Below are 21,192 nucleotides of genomic sequence, written 5' to 3'. Positions count from 1 at the left end.
CCATAAATTTTATCAACTAAGTCTTTTGCCCATCAGTTTTGTGATTGCCACATTGATCAGTATCTGAACCTGGACATAAGCAAGCTCCAAACTGACTCCCCACTGACTATAACTTCAGGCTTTTTGTCTTAACGTCTCCTCCCAATGCTGCATTTACATCCAGGGCATATCAATCATAATCTTATGTAAACTGAATTTCCTCGACATCCATTTACATGTAGGCTGCCATTCTGGAATCAATCCAATTACTTCCAACTCTTACCCTTCTTGAGCCTGCCTTACCCATTTCCTTTCCACTACCCAATAATGTCTCTGCACCTCCACCACTCCAAAATCCCAAACCCAGTCCTCCACTAATCCTCTAGCTACCTACTCTCCTGCCCCAGCATCTTCACTTGCTGACCTTCCAAGTTCAATGCATGCGCTGGGGACTAGTCTTGCTAGCCCCTTTTCCATCCAGCTCAATGCTCCCACCGCTGACCCTATGGACTCTGCTATATCAACAATCTCCACATCTCCCTCGCGAACATCCACTTACTTGCAAACAAGGCTGATGTCATCCATAACCTCAATGTGGATGAGTGCATTGACAGGACCTAGATGAAAACTTAGCTCACAGACGCAAACACCTTCACCGTTACTGAAGCCTACCTATATCTTCCACCATTTGCTCTGCCCAATCTGTCAAGGAGCAATGTGGCCCTCATCACCAAATCTCATACTGTATTCGCTGCTCACAGTGTGGTCTCCTCTACATTGGGGAGACCAAGCGCAGACTGGGTGACCGCTTTGCAGAACATCTCCGCTCAGTCTGCAAGCAGGACCCTGAGCTTCCGGTTGCTTGCCATTCCAACACTCCCCCCCTGCTCTCATCTCTGTCCTGGGATTGCTGCAGTGTTCCAGTGAACATCAACGCAAGCTCGAGGAACAGCATCTCATTTACTGATTAGGCACACTACAGCCTGCCGGACTGAACATGGAATTCAATAATTTCAGAGCATGACAGCCCCCCATTTTACTTTCATTTTTAGTCATCATTTTTTCTTTTTTTTTTACATTCTTTACAATTTTTTTTTTTGCATTTATTTCATTTCATCTTAGTCTGTTCAGTTTGCTTACCCACTGTTTTTTTCAGGTTTGCACTTGCTGCTGTTCAATATTCAGTGTATTAACACCTAATCTGTACTAATGCTTTGTCTTACAACACACCATTAACATATTGTTTGCCTTTGCTCCATGACCTTTTGGTCAGCTATGTGGCCTGGTCCAATCTAGACCTCCTTGGTTATCTCTTGCCCCACCCCCACCTCACTTGCTTATAATCTGTGACTTTTCTAATATTTGTCAGTTCCGAAGAAGGGTCACTGACCCGAAACGTTAACTCTGCTTCTTCTTTTCACAGATGCTGCCAGACCTGCTCAGTATTTCCAGCATTTCTTGTTTTTATATCACCAAATCTCATCTTGGTTAGCACCCTGTTTTGGCACCTTCTCTCCTGAGCCTGTTACCTTGTTCCAGTCCAGTCCCCTCACCTCTCCTTTAAAATTCTTTTTCTCTACTGCTCACCAAGCTTCACCAGTTTCTGAAAGATATATTCTCACTCTTTTCAGCCTTTGCATGGAGGAACTGATTACCCTTGGTGACTTCAACCTCCATCTAACTCACCTGCCTTCTCTCCAAGTTTACTACCCTCCTGTACTCCTATAACCTCCCTCAACATAAAAAAAAAAATCTCCTTCCCATATTCACAACCACCACCCATGATCTTGCTATCTCATCTGGCTTCAATATCCCGATCACATCTGATCACCATTCACATCCATCTTGCCCCTCCCCTCTTCCAACTGCACTTCCTTCTGTATCAACCCCATGGAAAAAACCATTCACAAGTCACTTGCACCACTATCAAAAGCCCTTTGGCACTTGATTCACCAAGATATTTCTGCAATGTCAATTGGCTCAATCACTCCTTCATCTCTGCCTCTGATGGGCAATAAATAGAGTCAGAGAGATACAGCACTGAAACAGGCCCTTCGGCCCACCGAGTCTGTGCTGACCATCAACTACCCATTTATGCTAATCCTACATTAATCCCATATTCCCTACTACATCCCCACAATTCTCCTACCTACACTAGGGGCAATTTACAATGGCCAACTTACTAGTCAACCTGCAAGTCTTTGGCTATGGCAGGAAACTGGAGCACCTGGCGGAAACCCACACGGTCACAGGGAGAACTTGCAAACTCTATACAGGCAGTACCCAGAACCGAACCTGCGTCACTGGAGCTGTGAGGCTGCGGTGCTAACCACTGCGCCACTATAAATGCAGGCTTAGCCAGCGACACCCATATCCCAAGAATAAAAAAAAAAAATGTCCTTGCCCCAATAAAACCCTTATTCTCTGCCATCCTGGTCCTTCCCCCTGTTATGGCCCCAATTTTTATCCCTAAAGTTCAAGGGGTGCAGACTGAAACAGATGGTGTACACTGACCTGAGCCACTCACTGCCAGGTCTGGCTTCATCACAAGCACAATTGAACCCTGCTCTCCTCTGCCAAAACTACTCACTACTTTCCAGGACAATCCTAGAAAGTAAAGATAGCCCCAACTTCCTTTTTCCATGTTTGAATCTCCTCCAATGACTTTTCTTCCCATCCCTCAAGGATGTTTCCTTGTTCCCCATCAACTTCTCACCTACACTATGCTAGTTAGCAGCATCAACTAAAGATACCACATTAGGTTTCACATGAACGTTGATGACATTCAGTTCCTCACCCACCTTCTCTCGACCCCTCAGCTGCCTCAGTTTGGGTAGACTGCTCATCTGACATTCAGCTCCAGCTTAGCTAGTTTCCTACAATTAAACACGGAGAAGACCAAATCCATAGTCTTTGCCTTCATCGCAAACTCCGTTCCCTTACCATCAATTCCATCCCCCTCTCTGGCCACCATCTCAGGCTGAACCAAATATGAAAGCAAAATACTGCAGCTGCTGGCAATCTGAAATACAAACAGGAAATACTTAGCAAATCTGGCAGCATCTGTAGACAAACAGGTCACAAACGTGAAACGTTAACTCTTTCACACTCCACGGATGCTGCCAGACCCGCTGAGTATTTCCAGCATTGTGTTTTTATTTTCAGGCCGAATCAGACTGTTGGCAATCGTTGGTGCCCATATTTGACATGGAGCTGAGCTTCTGACCCTATATTCTTTCCATCACAAAAACTGCCTACTTCCACCTCCAACATCACCTGTCTCAAAGGCTGCCTCATCCCATTTGCAGCTGAAAGACTCATCTGTGCTTTTGTTTCCTCCAGGTTCAACAGTTCCAATGCTGTTCTGGGAAGCCTCCCATCTTCCACCCTCCATAAGCTTGAGCTCATACAAAATTCTGCTTCCCATATCGTAAGCTGCAACAAGTCCCACTTATTCATCACACCTGTACTCGCAGACCTATGTTGGCTCCTATCCAATCAGAAGTTTTAAAATTTTCCTCCTAGTCTTCCAAATCCTTCCATAATCTCACCCACCCCATGTGTGTAACCTCCTCCATGCTACAACCCTCCAAGAACTCAGTTCCTCCAACTGTGTAAAAACAATGGGGGATACACACAAGACCAACCAGCGACAATCATGCTTTCAGCTGTCTAGGCTCGAAGCTCTGGAATTACCTCTTCCCTCCTTTAAAATCTATCCATCTCTGACCAAACTTTTCATCACCAATCCCAATATCTTTCCTTGGGTCTGATTACGCTCTTGTGAAGTGCAGAGGCATTTTCCCATGTTAAATGTGCTAAATAAATGTACATTTTTGTTGTAAAAAGCTGTGCAGTGATTCTGATTCATGGTTGAAGGATAGATGCAACAGTAGGACTTGTACTTGCATTCTCCATACTGAAGAGTTCCTAATGCTAGTTTCGATACTAGGGAAAGTGCAAGTGATGGCTTTAAAATCGAAAGATTTTTTGGTGGAACGAGACATATACGGAATAGGTGATTGTTAACTCTGCCCATGCAATTTTCTACAAAGGCAGATTGTATAAACTTCCCAGGTCATGGCTACAATGTCTTGTGGGAAGTGCTCCAAAACCACTCAAAAGGGAAAAATGAGGCTCTTAAACTTAGCACAGAGTTTCAGGTATCAACTATGCCACTGACCAGATGCACAAGTCTTCTAGATCCTTCCCTTATATAGATGGGAAGTTAGATCAGTCCTCTTCAGGTTGCTTTCAGCAACTTGGAATAATTTTTTTTTTTTTTTTTTTTTATAAACTTGCATAGTTCATCATCACTTTCCTAATATCTCAAAAGTGCTTCAAGCTCATGAGCTACTTGTGTAGTAACTGTTGTGCAAACATAGGCAAAACATAGCTGCAGCTCAACTATCCTTTGGTCCATTTTATAGATCTGGTTACAAAAATAGTAGTGTTACCCACAAGCATGTGGGTTTTTTTTAAAAACTTGGTTTCAATTTTGATTGGATGAGGATTGGTGAGATGGGGGGGGGGGGAAAAGGGGGTAAGAGGAAAAGGAGCAGGAGCAGAGGATCAAGCTGCTTGCTTGAATTTTTGTATCAGATTGCGAGATGTTTAATTTATGGAAGCTGAGTGAATTGTAGCTCAGCATAAGAGAGGGATGATAAAGGCCAGGGATGGGTACAAAAAGAACTTGCCTCACTAGGAACTGCAAACAGCTTCCTGTTTGCAAGTTGGGTGGTGTTAAGAGCCCTAATAATCCATCATAATGCAGTTTTAAATGTTCAAACACTATTTATCTGTGTACTTAAGTGAGCCAATATAAAATGTGTTTGAGATTCTAGCCTCTTTGGCAATGGCCATTTCAATGAAGTCTAGAACATTAGACATTTTGAGTACGTTACATTTATTTTTGAGGGCCAGTCAGGAATTCTGCAACGTGCAGCACCAGGACCAATAGGAAAGCTGCAGGCAGACAGACCCTCACAGTGAATGAAAGCCAGATTAGTTCCCATTTTTAGGGGAGTGGGAAAAAAAAAAACTGATCAACTTTGTGCTTACCAACAGTCAGATATTTAATGAGATACTGTTGTTAAAAGCCTGCCTGGCACCCATCTACAGCTTCTGTAGAAAGAGAAGCAGAGTTAACGTTTCGGGTCAGTGACCCTTCTTCGGACCCGAAACGTTAACTCTGCTTCTCTTTCTACAGATGCTGCCAGACCTGCTGAGTGAATCCAGCATTTCTTGTTTTTGTTTCAGATTTCCAGCATCCGCAGTATTTTGCTTTTATACCCATCTACAGCTTACTGTTTTACTTCCTTTCAGCAAGGGGAGATGCCTTCTCTTCCAGATTCTGGACTATTATCCCCTCTCTCATTTCTGTAAATATCAGCTTTGCTCAGTTGGTAATGCTCTTCCCTCAGTCAGAAGATTTCAGATTCAAGTACCACTCCAGGACTTAAGTTTATAATCAAAGTTGATATGTCAGTGCAGCATTGAGGGAGTGCTCCACTATTGCAGGCCTAGTACTATCTTTCAAGTGAAAAGTTACAGAGTCCCATCTGCCTGCTCAGGTGGGTTTGAATGATCCCATGGCACTATTTGAAGAGGAGGTTTTGTTAGCAACACCCATCTCCTCAACCAGTATGTCAAAAACAGATCAACTAGCCATGCATTTCGTTTGTTGTTTTTGGGATCTTGCTGTATACAGATTGGCTGCTTTGTTTGCTTATGTGACTGGATGTCAAAGGTTATTAATTAGATTTGAAGCAGCATGCGACCTCCTCAGGATAGGATAATGTTATATAAATGCCAACTTCTTTTTTCCACTCCCGATCTCCAGTTGTGAAAATATGGAGTGCACTACATTTCAGTAATCTTCCTACCATCATTTCAAGAGAAGGAAGTTACTGTAAGACATACATTTAATCAAATATTTCACTTCCACTACAGGCACCAGTATGGCCAATATAGAGATATACAGTAGCAAATTTACTGGATGCTATGGGGAAGGTATGGCACAGTTGGCCCTGGCTGGTATATTATGAATATCACTGCTTGTAAAATAATCCTCAGGCAGCATTCTACTGGTCTTGTTTTTGGTGGGGCACAGTGCTGGAGATTCTCCAGTAGAAAACAGAGAGCGGAAGAGAACATAAGAGGAGTAGGCCATACGGCCTACTAGCCTGCTCCATAATTCAGCAAGATCATGCCTGATCTGATCTTGGCCTTAACTCCACTGTCCCACTTCTTCCCCATAACGATAGGCAGATTCTTCAACTATCTGAACCTTGAATGTATTCAATGACTCAAGATGTCTGGGGTAGAGAATTCCAAAAACTCTCAACCCTCAGAAGAAATTTCTCCTCATCACTATCTTAAATGGGAAACCCCCTATTCTGAAACTACGTCAGAGTTTTAGATTCCCCATGAGGGGAACATTCTCTCAGCATCTACCCTGTCAAGTCCCCTCAATGTTTTATGTTCCAATAATATCACCTCTCATTCTTCTAAACTCCAATGAGTATAGGCCTAAACTGTTCAACCATTCCTCCTAAGCCAACCCCTTCATTCCAGGGATCAGCCTAGTGAACCTTCTCTGAACTGCCTCCAGTGCAAGTATATCCCTCCTTAAATAAGGACACCAAAACTATACACAGTACTCTAGGTGTGGTCTCACCAATGCCCTGTACAGTTCTACCAAGACTTCCCTACTTTTATACTCCATCCCCCTTGTAATAAAGGCCAACATCCCATTTGCCTTCCTAATTACTTGCTGTATCGCATGCTAAATTTTTGTGATTCAAGTGCTAGGGCACAAAGATCCCCCTGTATTGCAGCATTCTGTAGGGTGTCTCTATTTGAATAATGTTTTACTTTTCTATTCTTCCTATCAAAGTAGATAATCACATTCTCCCCCATTACACTCCATCTGCCAAATTTTTGCCCACCCACTTAATCCATCTATATCCCTTTGCTGACTCAGTGTCTTCCTCACAACTTGCTTCCCAACCTATCTTTCTATTGTAAGCAAATTTGGCTACAATACACGTGGTCCCTTCATTCAAATCATTAATATAGATTGCAAATAATTGAGGCACCACCACGGATTCCTGTGGCACCCCATTAGTTTGCCAACCTGAAAGTGACCCATTTATCCCAACACATGCATGGATAGAGGATTGGCTAACTATTACCCCTCCCAACAACACCATGAGCTCTTATCTTGAGCAGTAACCATTTATGCGGAACCTTATCAGACGCCTTTTGGAAATGCAAATATACTACTGGTTCCCCTTTATCCACCCTGCTGGGTACATCCTCAAAGAATTATTAATTTGTCAAACATGACTTTCATTTTATGAAATCATGTTGACTCTGCATTATGATTTTCTTCATGTCCTGCTGCTACTTCCTTAATAGATTCCAGCATTTGTGAAATGACACATGTAGGACTAACTATCCTATAGTTTCCTGCTTCCTGTCTCCCTCCTTCCTTGAATAGGGGTGCTATATTTGCAGTTTTCCACTGGGACCTTTCCAGAATCTAGGGAATTTTGGAAGATTACAACCAATGCATCCAATTATCTCTGCAGCCACTTCTTTTAAGAGCATAGGATGCAGGCAATCAAATCTAGGGGACTTGTCAGCTTTTAGTCCCATTAGTTTGTCCAGTAACTCTTCAGTGATGGTGAATGCTTTAAATTCCCTTCCCCCTTTTGCCCCCTGATTTTCTACTATTTTAGGGATTTTTTAAGGCCTTCTACCATGAAGACATACAAAATATTTGTTCAAAGTCTCTACCATTTCCTGGTTGCCCATTATTAATTCACCAGTTTCATACTCTAAGGGACCAATGTTTACTTTAACTACTCTTCCTTTTTATATACACTTGTAGAAGCTCTTACTGCCTGCTTTTATATTTCTTGCTAGTTCATGCTCATTCAATTTCTCCCTCATTTTTTTGTTAGTCATCCTTTGCTGTTTTCTAAAATTTCGTTCTGACCTACCACTAATCTTTGCAACATTGTGTATCTTTTCTTTCAATGTAAGATACCATCCTTAACTTCCTTAGCCAGCCACAGATGGCTCATCCTTCTCAGAATTTCTTTTTCAAATGAAGTAATGTTCAGAATTATGAAATACCTCCTTAAATGTTTGTCACCGCTTATCTACCGTTTTACCCATTTATCTATTTTCATAGTCCACTTTAGCCAACTTTTGTAATTGCTTTTTAAAAAAAAAGTTTAAGACACTAGTTTCAGATTCAAGTTTCTCGCCCTCAAACTGAATGTGAAATTCTATGTTATGATCATTCTTCCCTACAAGATCCTTTACTAGGAGATTAATTAATGCTGTCTCATTGCACATTACCAGATCTAAAGTAGCCAGTTCCCTGGTTGGTTCTACAATGTATTGTTCTAAGAAACTGTCCCGAGGACACCATGAACTCTTCCTCAAGGCTACCTTTGCCAATTTAATTTGTCCAATCTGTGAAGATTAAAGTTGCCCATGATTATTACGGTACCTTTCTTATAAGCCACCCACCCCCCACCCCAATCCCATTATTTCTTGATTTATATTCTGTCCTGCAGTGTAGCTACTGTTAGGGGGCCTATAAACTATTCCCACCAGTGACTTCTTTGCCTTGCTATTTCTTATCGCCACCTAAACTGATTCTACATCTCGATTTATTTTATTTAGAGATACAGCACTGAAACAGGCCTTTCGGCCCACCGAGTCTGTGCCGACCAACAACCACCCATTTATACTTACCCTACAGTAATCCCACATTCCCTAATTTACTGAGCCAAGGTAATTTCTCACTACTATACTGAACACATAGTTTATTAAAAAGAGCTACCCCACCTCTTTTTCCTTTCTGCCTATCTTTCCGAAATGTCAAGTACCCTTGAATATTCAATTCCCAAGCCTTGGTCCTTTGCAACCACGTCTCTATTGACTATCAAATCAGTCATTTATTTTATTTGCACCATGAATTCATCTATCTAGTTATGAATGCTGTGTACATTCAGATAAAGAGTCTTGAATTCTGTCTTTTTGCCATTTTTCCCTACCCTGATCCTATTTTTTGGTGTTCTAGGTTTGTACACTGTCCCTTCCAGTCACACTCTGGTTATCATTACCCATATTGCTATTGCCTTGTCCTTTTTAAATTTCTCATCAGAACCCTCCTCCTCACTATCCAGTTTAAAGCCCTATCTACATTCCACTTTATTCGATTCGCCACTGGCCCCAGTGCGGTTCAAGTGAAGCCAATCTGAAGTGAGACCAGTAGGGCAACATTAGTAGATTTAGCATTAGGATACATTGACAGTCTTTGAGGGAATACGGAAACACAGTGGGGAACCAGGGCATGATGGGATACGTGGCCATGGTTCTGGGAAAATTGTACAACCCAGAGCCTAATTGCCTTCACAACTGTGTAAACATGCTGTCCTTGCTTCACTAATCAAAGAGATAAGGGGAAATGCTGGAGACGATACAAGCAGTAAACTATGGGGGCTAGCAGCTTCAAGATATGGGAGGAGATAGCAGGAGAATATTTGTGGGGCAATACAATCCAGGTTATTGATCAAGCTCCAGGCCTGGAATGTGTCAGGGTAGTATGAACAAATGAGTAACGGTTACTGTATTCTATAAATGAGTGCTACAGACTGTTTCACAGAGAAGCCTCTGGATGAATTCCAGATATTTCTTCCCTGCACCGTGCTTCAATAAATCCTTTATTTACTTTAACCCTGTGGACGAGAGTGTGGTTACTTTCGCCACAACACAAAACAGAATAGCTCCCTCTTTCCCCAGTGCTGGTGCCAGTGCCCCCGAACTGAAACCCATTTCTCCCATACCAAATCTTTGATCTTACTGATGTATGCCAATTTTCTTGTGGCTCAGGTAGCAATCCAGAGATTAGCACTTTTGTGGTTCTGCTTTTAAATATAACCTCTAGCTACTCATACTCCCTCAGCAGAACCTCCCTCTTCATTATACCCATGTTGTTGGTACCTACTTGGACTAAAAAAAATGTTGAATGTCAGACATCAAGTAACCAGACAACATATTGGGGATAAATTGGATACCAAACATGCAGGGATCACAATCTGCGACCACTGATTGTGGTGCAGGCAACATGTCAACTTCGTGCTGCCTGTTTATTTCAATTATTTCAGTGTCCAACCAATACCAATTGTGCTGCTGATTGAATAATGCAAAAGCAGGGGGCCATATAGTGTGTGCCGAGCACCACTTAAGGGGAGGTACATTGTGGCTGCAGCAGGTGCTGGCAGTCATGCAGGAAGTGCCTCTGACCTGAGGAACATGGAAAAATGAGAGTAGTCTTCAAGGTTTTCCATTGCTACACTGGAGGCCTTGGTGGAAAGGAGGAGAGATGCCAGAAGGCTCTGCACACATACACTCAGAAGGCAGTGGAAGCAGATAGCCAATACCAGGAGTCATGCCCCGAGGACCTGGATGCAGTACCAGTCGTTGTTCAATGACCCCATGAGGGATACAGTAGCATAATGTCCAGAGGCCTGGACTAATGATCAGAGATAAGAGTTCAAGTCCCACCACGGTAGCTCGGTAGTTTAAATTCAATTAAATAAAATCTGGAATAAAAAGCTAGCACAAGTAATGGCAACCATGAAACTGGATTGTTCGGCAGGTACCAACTCAGAGGACAAGGCTGTACATCAGTTCTGCTGCAGAGGACTCAGATGAGCAGTCTGATGGGGTAGCTGACAGAACACTATTGATGGATATGCACAACAAAATACTTGGTGCATTGGGAAGCCTGTGGTCAACGCCAAGCAGCACAGATGAGTCCAGCACCAATTTGGCACTGTGCTTTGCGCAGAGCTTGGAGCCCATTCTTTGGGCAATGGAAGTGGAGGCAAACTCCATTCACATACTTGTGGACCCAACCATGATGCAGTGACTGATGGCTGATGTCACAGCTTCCATCGCAACACAAGCAGATGCCACCTAACATATGCCCTACAGTGGAAGCTCAGACTGCTGTCATGCAAGGTGATCGTGCTTCCATGAAAGTTCAGACTGCTGCCATCATGGCTGTGGGTTACAGTATGCAAAGGATCTTGCAATCCAGTGATCTGTCCTTCAACAGATTATTAAATTGCTGAGCTACTGACCTGGGGGAGTGGTAACATGCAGCACAAACCTGCTGCCCTCTCAAAGACAGCATTCATCCTCAAATCCCTACAACTCCACTAGTGCTTTGTTGTTGCTAGTCATCCAAACAATCCAGACTGCCATCACTCATGCCAAGATGGCTCCATCCACAGCCAGGCCTACTAGGCCCACAGCTGCTATAGGTTGTCCTCCAATGCTATCTGCAATCTCTTTCACTGAAAGTTAGCAGCCTTCCACCAGCCAATGGGGTAGTACTGGGTAGGAACACTGGGACAAGTAAATGCACATGGAAGACAAGCACCAAGGGAATGTATAAGGATGATTGGTTGACTTCTGTAAGCAATATGGCATGATTTCATTGAAAACAATCCCAAAGCATATTTATAATACTGGTATTTATTTTTGCATTGCAGCCAAGTGGACTCTGATGGTCAGTAACAGATGGAAGGGAAGGCGTGGGGCCATTTGCAAATGGGGAATTGGTGTTGCTGTTACTGATATTACAGTCTGGAGGAGATTTAAATAGGCAGCTCAACCAGAAAGGGACTGTCTGTGTTTCCTGCTCTCTTCCTCCTCCTTCTGAGCTGTACAGCATATAGCTAGCATCAGGTGCTGTCCCCTCAATGGCAAGGTTGTGCAACATTCAGCAGACCACAACTAATCGTGACAGCCATTCTGCCAAGTACTGCAAGGCACCTCCAAAGAGGTCAATTCAACAGAAGTATTGTTTCAGCACGCCAAAGATCTGCTGTATCGCATCTTATGCGTGCTGTGCACAGGTTGTGCACTGGCGTTATCTGCCATTTTGTCAGCAAATAGCCCATGTCACCCAGCAGCAACCCTTTGGTTTGCCATGGTGGCTCAACTGCAGTGGCACCACAGCTGAACATGTTAACCAGCATCGTGACTGCTGTCAAGATACTAAGCAATGACTTGTACAACAATGGAATGTTGAGGGAGTATAATCCCATTGGTTCCGGTGTAAAGCAGAGTGGACATGCAGCGCCTGCAATGGGACGTGTGTGCAGTCAATATCACCCTGCACCATGGACAAACCTGTAATCCTAGCAAAGCTACATGCATGCTTCGCCTGCTCCTCTCTGGAGGGAGGGGAAAGAAATGTAGTTAGTTCTTAATGAACTAAGAGCAACAGTGGCCTCCCTCATACAACAGCAGATGGCAAACTGCAAAGTGTTGCAAATATTTCCAGCTCAAGCCTGGAAGGAGCCAGACGCATAAAAATTAATCGCCACAGTTCTTGCCCTGCTTTCAGGGTGCAGTTGATGGGAGATTTCAGTGAGGATGCCCTTACAGAAGCACAGACATCTCACACATTGTTCTGCACTGAGGTCCAGTTAGGAGAATTGCTCCGAACACCTTGGCAAACATGACCACCTGCTGAGAACCTTTCACCCCCGCCCTCTTCCATCAGTTTGTCCTGCTCTGCATGGGTCAGGCTGCACTTCAAGGGGAATTCTTACTAGTGCACCCATGTCTGGGAGCAACTAGTTTGTACAGAAGCCTTGAAGTCAGCAAGAAGTACTTCTGCACCTACCTCACCACTCCTTGCAGACTTATGCAACTTTAAAAACTATAAAAAGCACTAAATGCTTACAGAAACGAAGCAACAGCGAGAGAAATCAATCAGCAATTACACTGCAAATAGTCAAATGTTCCTTTCAGTAGTACAGCAGCCAGGGTGAGGAAGAGTGAAATCCTTCCTGCTGGCTAAAATATTCAGCTGTACAACATTAAGAATGTGTGTTAGTGGGAGCATTAACCTCCAAAATGGCACCACTACTGTCAAATCAACATCACACACCATCTGCCTGCTCTGCATACTTCCTGCAGATGCTCACTATGCACACAGAAATACTGTCACCAACATGGCATCCAACACCATTCACCAAGAAAGTGCATGCACAAACCACAAATACTATTTTGGAGCTCTAGGGCCACCTATGGACCACCACCTCCATGATGACCCACACAAATGACATTGGTGTAGAAGTTTGCTGATGTATTAACTAGATTAGTGATTTCCAATAAAAGCAGATTTATTGCGTAGCATTACTGTCAGTTCAATATCAGATGTGAGTGTTGGGTGGTACAGTGCATTTTATTTTAAAATATTTTAAAGTTAAAGCAAAAAAAATTGGTTTACTTTTATATTTTTTGTAAGGTATTTTAATTAATTTACTGAAGGCTAATTGATAGGCACTTGAGGAAATGTACTTGCAGGGCTACGAGGATAGAGCGGGGGAAATTGGACTGACTGGATTATTCTACAGAGAGCTGGCATGGAGTAGGTGGGCCAAATGGCCTCCTTCTGTGTCGACATAACTCCATAACATCCAAAAAAACCTCAAACAATCCCAGTTTTAAACTTTGATTATGGCTGGAAAAAAAAACGAAGTTAGTACCTACTTAAACAAAAACGCCGATTCCAGATTACAATGTTTTGAAACTGTCCTAATTGCCAAAACCGTTTCTATTTCCTAGCAGGTTTCCTTCAGATAAGGAAATTTTAGAAAAGTGCCCAGCGACATTAAACCATCGAATGTTAGATTCTGTTCCAACTCAAAAAGTGTTCCTACTTCTTTTATGCATTCCACCATTACGAAACGAATAGCCCGAACAGTTAAGATTAGATCAAGATATTTAAATGCATTTGTACATCGCCGTGTCAAAGACGAAAGTTACGAATACAATCATTCCCATTCGAAGTACTTCCTCAATGTTAAAAAAAAAGTTAACAGCTTTTCATCATATTTTTCACAATAAGTCACTAAACGGCCTGCTCTGCTCTAGCACAGTTCGTGGTTCCGCTCTGCTACTTCCTTCCCTGCTATAGGCCCAAACCGAACATTTAATACAGTTCTTGGGTCCGTCTTTTACAGCACCAATGGCGTAAAATTTTAAAGTATTCAAACGTTCCTTAAAGACGACACAAACAATTGGGGATACACTTACATTGCCTCGACGTTCACAGGCCAATGTTTAGAAAAGAGTGCAAATATTGCACCTTTTAAATGTTAACTGAACATAGCTACAACCACTTGTAATGGCGTCCTTATGTAGGCTCATTAGCTCAGACAACAGGAATCATATCACATATCACTTCCGGCGGCAGCCATTCTGAGGTCACAGCAGCGACTGCACAGTCCTTAGGCGGTAACCGGGCGATTGGCGGACCAAGTAATATACTTGTGATTTCAGTGCTGATTACAAAATTCATTTAATTTTATAGCATAAAGTTATGAAATACGGAAGTTGGCAAATTGGGATTTAAAAACCATGATTTCCCACCCGTCTCCCGAATGGAAACGCAGTATATGGACAATATGGGTTGCGCTGCAGTGCCTTTCATGTCAGCCATCAAACATCTCGTGTATCCGGATACTTAGTCTTTTAATGCACCACCATTTTGCATCCATAATGTTTGACTTGGGCATAATATCAAAGTTAGCAGATGACACAAAACTAGGATATGTAGTAAACAGAAGATAGTAAAAGATCAACAGGAGATAGACTGGAGAAATGTGTAGAGTCATGGCAAATGAAATTTAATGCAGAGACATATGAAGTAATACACTTTGGTAGGAAGAATGGGAAGAGGAAATATAAATGTTACAATTTAAAACCGTGCAGAAGCAGAGATGTGGGGATGTACGTAGTCAAATCTTTGAATGTGGCACAACAAGTTGAGAAGATTGTTAAAAAAGCATATGGGATCTTCATCCTTATAAATAGAGGCATAAAGTATAAAAGCAAGGCAGTTATGCTAAACCTGTGTAAAACACTGGTCAGGTCCCAGTTGGAGTACAATGGACAATTTTGGGCACCACACTTTAAAAAGGATTTCAAGGCCTTGGGGTGCAGAGGAGATTTACTAGAATGGTACCACAGATGAAAGACTTCAGTTACATGGAGGCTAGGGAAAATGGGGTTGTTCTCCTTACAGCAGGGAAGGTTAAGGGAAGATTGAGAGAGGTGTTCAAAATTGTGAACAATTTTGATAAAATAAATAAGGAGAAACTGTTTCCAGTGGCAGAAAGATTGGTTAGCAGTGGACACAAATATAAGATATTTATTCATTCATGGGATGTTGGTGTTGCTGGGAAGGCCAGCATTTATTGACCATCCCTAATTGCCCTTAAGAAGCTGCTGGTGAGCCACCTTCTTGATCCAATGCACTCCGTGTGGTGTAGGTTCTCCCTTGGTGCTGTTAGGCACAGAGTTCTAGGATTTTAACTCAGCAACAATGAAAGAATAGAGATATGCTTCCAAGTCAGGATGGTGTGTGACTTGGAGGGGAACTTGCAGGTGGTGATGTTCCCATGTGTCTGCTTCCCTTGTTCTTCTAGAATTTGGAGGTTTGCAAGGTGCTGTTAAAGAAGCCTTGGTGAGTTGCTGCACTGCATTTGTAGATGGTACACACTGCAGCCATGGTGTGCTTGTGATGGAGGGAGTGAATGTTGAAGGTCACGGATGAAGTGCCAATCATCAACTTTGTCCTGGATTTTATCAAGCTTTTTGAGTGTTGATGGAGCTGCACTCATCAAGGCCTGTGGAAAGTATTGCTCCACACTCCTGACTTGTGCCTTGTAGAAAGGCTTTGGGAATCAGTAGGTAAATTACTCGTCGCAGAATACCTAGCCTGTGACCTGCTCTTGCAGCCACAGTATTATGTGGCTGGTCCAGTTCAGTTTCAGGTCAACGATGATCCCCAGGATGTTGTTGGAGGTAGATTGTGCGATGGTAATGCCGTTGAATGTCAACAGGAGGTGGTTAGGTTCTCTTTTTATTGGAGATGATCATTGCATGGCTCTTGTGGGGCATGAATATTATTTGCCAATTATCAGCCCAAGCCTGAATATTGTCCAGGTCTTGCTGCATGTGGGCATAGACCGCTTTATTATCTGAGGAGTTGCGAATGGAACTGAACACTGTGCAATCATCAGTGAACATCCTCTATTCTGACCTTATGATGGAGGGAAGGTCATTGATGAAACAGTTGAAGATGGTTGGGTGTCAGACGCCATCCTGCAGAACTCCTGGAACAATGTCCTGGGATTGAGATTATTGGTCTCCAACATACACAACCATCTTCCTTTGTACTAGCTATGACTCCAGCCAGTGGAGAATTTTCCTCCAGATTCTCATTGACTTCAATTTTACTAGGACTCCTTGATGTTATACAGTGTCAAGTGCAGTCACTCTCACCTCATCTCTGGAATTAAGCTCATTTGTCCATCCTTGGAGCAGGTTGTAAAAAGGTCTGGAGCCAAGCTTTCCTAGTGGAACCCAAAATGAGCATCGGTGAGCAGATTATTAGTAAGTGCCGCTCGATAGCAGCATTGATGGCACCTTCCATCACTTTGTTGATGAATGGGAGTAGCTTGATGGGGGCATTAATTGGCTGGATTAGACTTCTCCTGAATATTGTGGCAGGACATATATATGTGAGCAATTTTCCACTGTCCAATAGATGCAAGTGTTGCAGCTGTACTGAGACAGCTTGGCTAGAGGCACTAATTTTGGAGCACAAGTCTTCAGCACTACATATCCCTCAACTCCACCAACACCATCCCTCAGGGAACAATTGCAGGGTCGACTGGGCTAGATGTGCCTTTATTGTATCCAATGCCAAGGTCAATACCAGCTGGTCCTTCCAGTTTTCTTCTTATCAGAACTTTTCCAAGTTTTGATACAACGGAGAGGCTTGCTTGGCCATTTCAGAGGGTAGTTCGGTATCAACCACATTGCTATGGGTCTGGAGTGACATAAAGGCCAAACCAGGTAAGGATGGGAAATTTCCTTCCCCAAAAGGACGTTAGCGAACCAGATGGCTGTTTACAAAAATCCAGTAGTTTTATGGTCATTATTGCCGAGACTAGCTTTTTATTCCAGATTTATTTAATTCACTGAATTTATATTCCCTAGCTGGCATGGTGGGAATTGAACTCATTTCCTGGGATTATTAGTCTAGGTCTTTGGTTTACTAGTCCAGTAACATATACCCACGGATATATACCCGATAATTGGCAAAAGAACCAGAGGCGACATGAGGAGAAAAGATTTACAAAGCGAGTTGTCATGGTCTGGAATGCATGGCCTGAAAGGGAGGTGGAAGCAGATTCAATAATAGCTTTCAAAAGGGAATTAGATAAAAACTTGGAGGAATATTTTACAGGGCTATGGAGAAAGAGCAGGGGAGTGGCCCTATTAGCTCTTTCAAACAGCAGACACAGTCACAAAGAGTTGAACGGCCTCCATCTGTGCTGTATCATTTCTCATAAATCATTCTTATGTAAGTGGGCTATAGTGTCTCCAGTTTATGAAGTGTGTTCATATGAGTTTTCCAGATCAGTATGTTTCTGGGCCAATGAGGATGGACACATTACTGGATCTGATTCTGGGGAATGAAGTGGGTCAAGTGAATCAAGTATCAGTAGAGGAACCTTTAGGGGACAGTGAGCATAGTATCATAAGGTTTAGATTGACTACGGAAAAGGAGCAATACAGAGTAAAAAAATAATTAATTGGGGAGAATCAACTTCAATGGAGTGATAATGGATCCTGCCCAGATAAATTGGAATCAAAGATTGTCAAGCAAAACTGTAATAGAACAATGGACTGCCTTTAAAGAGAAGATAGTTCGGGTACAATGGAGGTACATTCCCACGAGGGGAAAAGATAGGACAAACAGAACCAGAGATCCTCAGATGAAGAAAGAGATAAGAGTGTAAGGTGAAGCAGAAAAAGGATGCATATGATGGATTCAGGTGGACAATACAATTGAGAACCAGGCTGAATGTAGAAAGTTCATAGGGGAAGTAAAAAGAGAAATGAGAAGCAAAGAGAGAGAATGAAGAGAGACTAGTAGCTAACAAAGAGGAATCCAAAAGTCTTACTATTTATCTGCCTATAAAAAAGGGTGGTAAAAAGAGGAATGGGGCCAATTAAGGACCAAAAAGGGGATTTACACATGGAAGCAGAGGGCATGGCCGAGGTACTAAATGAGTACTTTGCATCTGTCTTTACCAAGCAAAATGATGTTCCCAAGTCGCAGTGCAAGAGAAGACAGTTGAGACACTGGATAGGCTAAAAATTGAGGAGGTATTAGATTGGCTGGCTGTACTTAAAGTTGATAAGTCACCAGGATGAGATACATCCAAGGATACTGAGGGAAGCAAGGGTGGAAATTGTGGAGGCACTGGCCATAATCTTCCTATCCTCCTTAGAGGAGTGGTGCCAGAAGACTGGAGAATTGCAAATGTTACACCCGTGTTCAGAAAAGGGTTAGGATAATAAGCCCAGCAACTACAGGTCAGTCAGTTTAACCTCAGTGGCCAGAATGCTTTTAGAAATGATAATTCAGGACAAAATTAGTAGTCACTTGGACAAATGTGAATTAAGGAAAGCCAGTATGGATTTTTTAAGGGCAAATTTTATTTAACTAACTTGACTGAGTTTTTTGATGAGGTAACAGAGAGGGTGATGTGGGTAATGCGGCTGTGTACATGGACTTCCAAAACGCATTTGAGAAAGTGCCACAGAACAGGCTAGTCAGCAATGTTAAAGCCTATGGAATAAATGGGACAGTGGCAGCATGGATACAAAGTTGGCTGAGTGACAGGAAACAGAAAGTAGTGGTGAATGGTATTTTTTTGGATTGCAAGAAGGTATATGGTGGGGCTCCCCAGGGGTCGGTGTTTAGGCTACTACCTTTTTTGATTTACACTAATGACCTAGACTTGGGTGTGCAGGGCACAATTTCAAAATTTGTGGATGACACAAAACTTGGAAGTACTGTGAACTGTGAGGAGGATAGTGATAAACTTCAAAAGGACATAGGCTGGTGGAATGGGCGGACACGTGGCAGATGAAATTTAATGCAGAGAAGTGTGAAGTGATATGTTTTGTTAGGAAGCACGAGGAGAGACAAAATTAAGGATACAATTCTAAAGTGGGTGCAGGAGTAGCAGGACCTGGGGGTATATGTGCTCAGATCATTGAAGGTGGCAGGACAGTTTGAGAAAGCGGTTGATAAAGCATACAGGATCCTGGGCTTTAAAAATTAGGCCATAGATACAAAAGCAAGGAAGTTGTAATGAACCTTCACTGGTTCGGTCTCAACTGGAGTACTATGTACAATTCTGGGCACCACACGTTAGGAAGGATATGAATGCATTAGAGAGGGTGCAGAAAAGATTTACAAGAATGGTTCCGGGGTGAGGAACTTCAGTTATGTGGATAGATTGGAGAATCTGGGCTGTTCTTCATGGAGAAGGTTGAGAGGAGATTTGATAGAAGTGTTCAAAAATCATGACTGAAGTGGACAGAGTAGGCTGGGAGACAGTGGTCTAGTGGTAATGTTACTGGACTAGTAATTCAGAGCCTCTAGGGACATGGGTTCAAATCCAACCATGGCAGCTGGTGGAATTTAAATTCAATCCATCTGGAATTAAAAGCTAGTCTCAGTAATGGTGCCACGAAGCTATCATTAATTGTCTAAAAACCCATCTGGTTCACTGATGCATGGGAACACCACCTCCTGCAAGTTGCCCAAGCCACACACCATCCTGACTTGAAACTATATTGCTGTTCCTTTACTGTTGCTGGGTCAAAATCTCAGAACTCCCTTCTGACAGCACTGTTGATGTACCTACACCCCAAGGACTGCAGCAGTTCAAGAAAGCAGCTCACCACCACCGTCTCAAGGGCAATAAATGCTGGCCTAGCCAGAAATGCCCACAACCAATGAATAGAAAAAAAACAGGGGTCTCTATCTGCAGCAGTGATAGGCCTAGGTCGTCATGGCCAGCATTCGAAGCTTGCAAGATGGCTAAGAGAGAGAAGGGATGCCACTTGGGTCTTCTCTGGTCAGTCTCTAGCTGCAGAGAAAATGCAAGCACACAGTGGGGCGGTGCAGTGGTTAGCACCGCAGCCTCACAGCTCCAGCGACCCAGGTTCAATTCTGGGTACTGCCTGTGCGGAGTTTGCAAGTTCTCCATATGACCGCATGGAGTTCCGCCGGGTGCTCCAGTTTCCTCCCACGGCCAAAGACTTGCAGGCTGATAGGTAAATTGGCCATTGTAAATTGCCCCTAGTGTAGGTAGGTGGTAGGGAATATGGGATTAATGTAGGATTAGTATAAATGGGTGGTTGATGGTCAGCACAGACTCGGTGGACCGAAGGGCCTGTTTCAGTGCTGTATGAGTCTAAATGGTGGGCCTGTCACATAACCATCACCCAGTGATTCAACATGGTAGTTACCAGTGCATTCCCTCTTGCAACTTAATCAGTTTATATCTAGGAATTCCCTTCTCTCAACCAACGTGCCCTCGTTCAAGTGAATAGGTTGGAGTGGCTCGTCTCCACCAGTTTAAATGTCCAAGTGATAGATTTAATGTCCCGCTTTTGGGAGTGGACAAGTAGTTCACTCCAATTCCCCACCTCATTATTTTTGATCAGACTGGGCAGGCAACTCGTCTCCACTTCGCTGCATTGGAATGTGGGGTATAGTGATGCAATTTACGGTGGCCATCTTAGTAAAGTCACTTTTTATATGTTTCTTTTAAGTTTAATTCAGGTTTTCAGCCAGTGGATTAAAAAAAAATCATCATTCACATACTTTCATAGCAGAAGAAACAGATTCCAGGCATTTTAGTGGTAACAAGGGGGCCCCAGCAAAATTATATTCAATGGGAATCAGGAGGAAAACTCTCCAGTTGTTGGAGTCATACCTAGCACAAAAAGATGTTTGTGGTTTTTGGAGGTCAATCATCTCAGTCTTAATATATCACTGCAGAAGTTCCTCAGTCTAGTGTCCTCGACCAAAACATCTTCAGCTGCTTCATCAATGACCTTCCTTCCATCATAAGGTCAGAAGTGGGGCTATTCGCTGACAATTGCACAGCATTCACTACTCCTCAAATACAGAAACAGTCTATGCTTGTGTGCAGGAAGACCTGGACAACATTAAGGTTTGGGCTGATAAATGGCAAGTAACATCCACACCACACAAGTACCAGG

The 21,192-nt window shown here is 43.0% G+C and overlaps 1 protein-coding gene across 6 annotated transcripts in view; it reads right to left on the bottom strand.

Annotated features, from left to right (window-relative positions):
* The window catches only part of marchf7 (membrane-associated ring finger (C3HC4) 7), an 84,025-nt gene extending 69,763 nt beyond the window's left edge, over positions 1-14,262 (bottom strand). For 4 of the 6 annotated variants that reach the window (XR_010975335.1, XR_010975334.1, XR_010975336.1 and 1 more), the window contains exon 1: positions 2,781-2,905. Coding sequence is in view for 1 of the 6 variants with exons in the window: in XM_068035274.1 (XP_067891375.1) it covers positions 2,781-2,825 (45 nt within the window). In the remaining 5 variants the exon portion in view is untranslated. The other 2 variants (XR_010975337.1, XR_010975338.1) reach the window with 2 other exon arrangements.
* Positions 14,263-21,192: the final 6,930 nt, after the last annotated feature.

Source organism: Heterodontus francisci, chromosome 7 (assembly GCF_036365525.1).
Source record: "Heterodontus francisci isolate sHetFra1 chromosome 7, sHetFra1.hap1, whole genome shotgun sequence".
NCBI classification, from domain to species: domain Eukaryota; kingdom Metazoa; phylum Chordata; class Chondrichthyes; order Heterodontiformes; family Heterodontidae; genus Heterodontus; species Heterodontus francisci.
The sequence above is the reverse complement of the archived record's forward strand: the minus strand, read 5'-3'. Positions and strand labels throughout refer to the sequence as shown.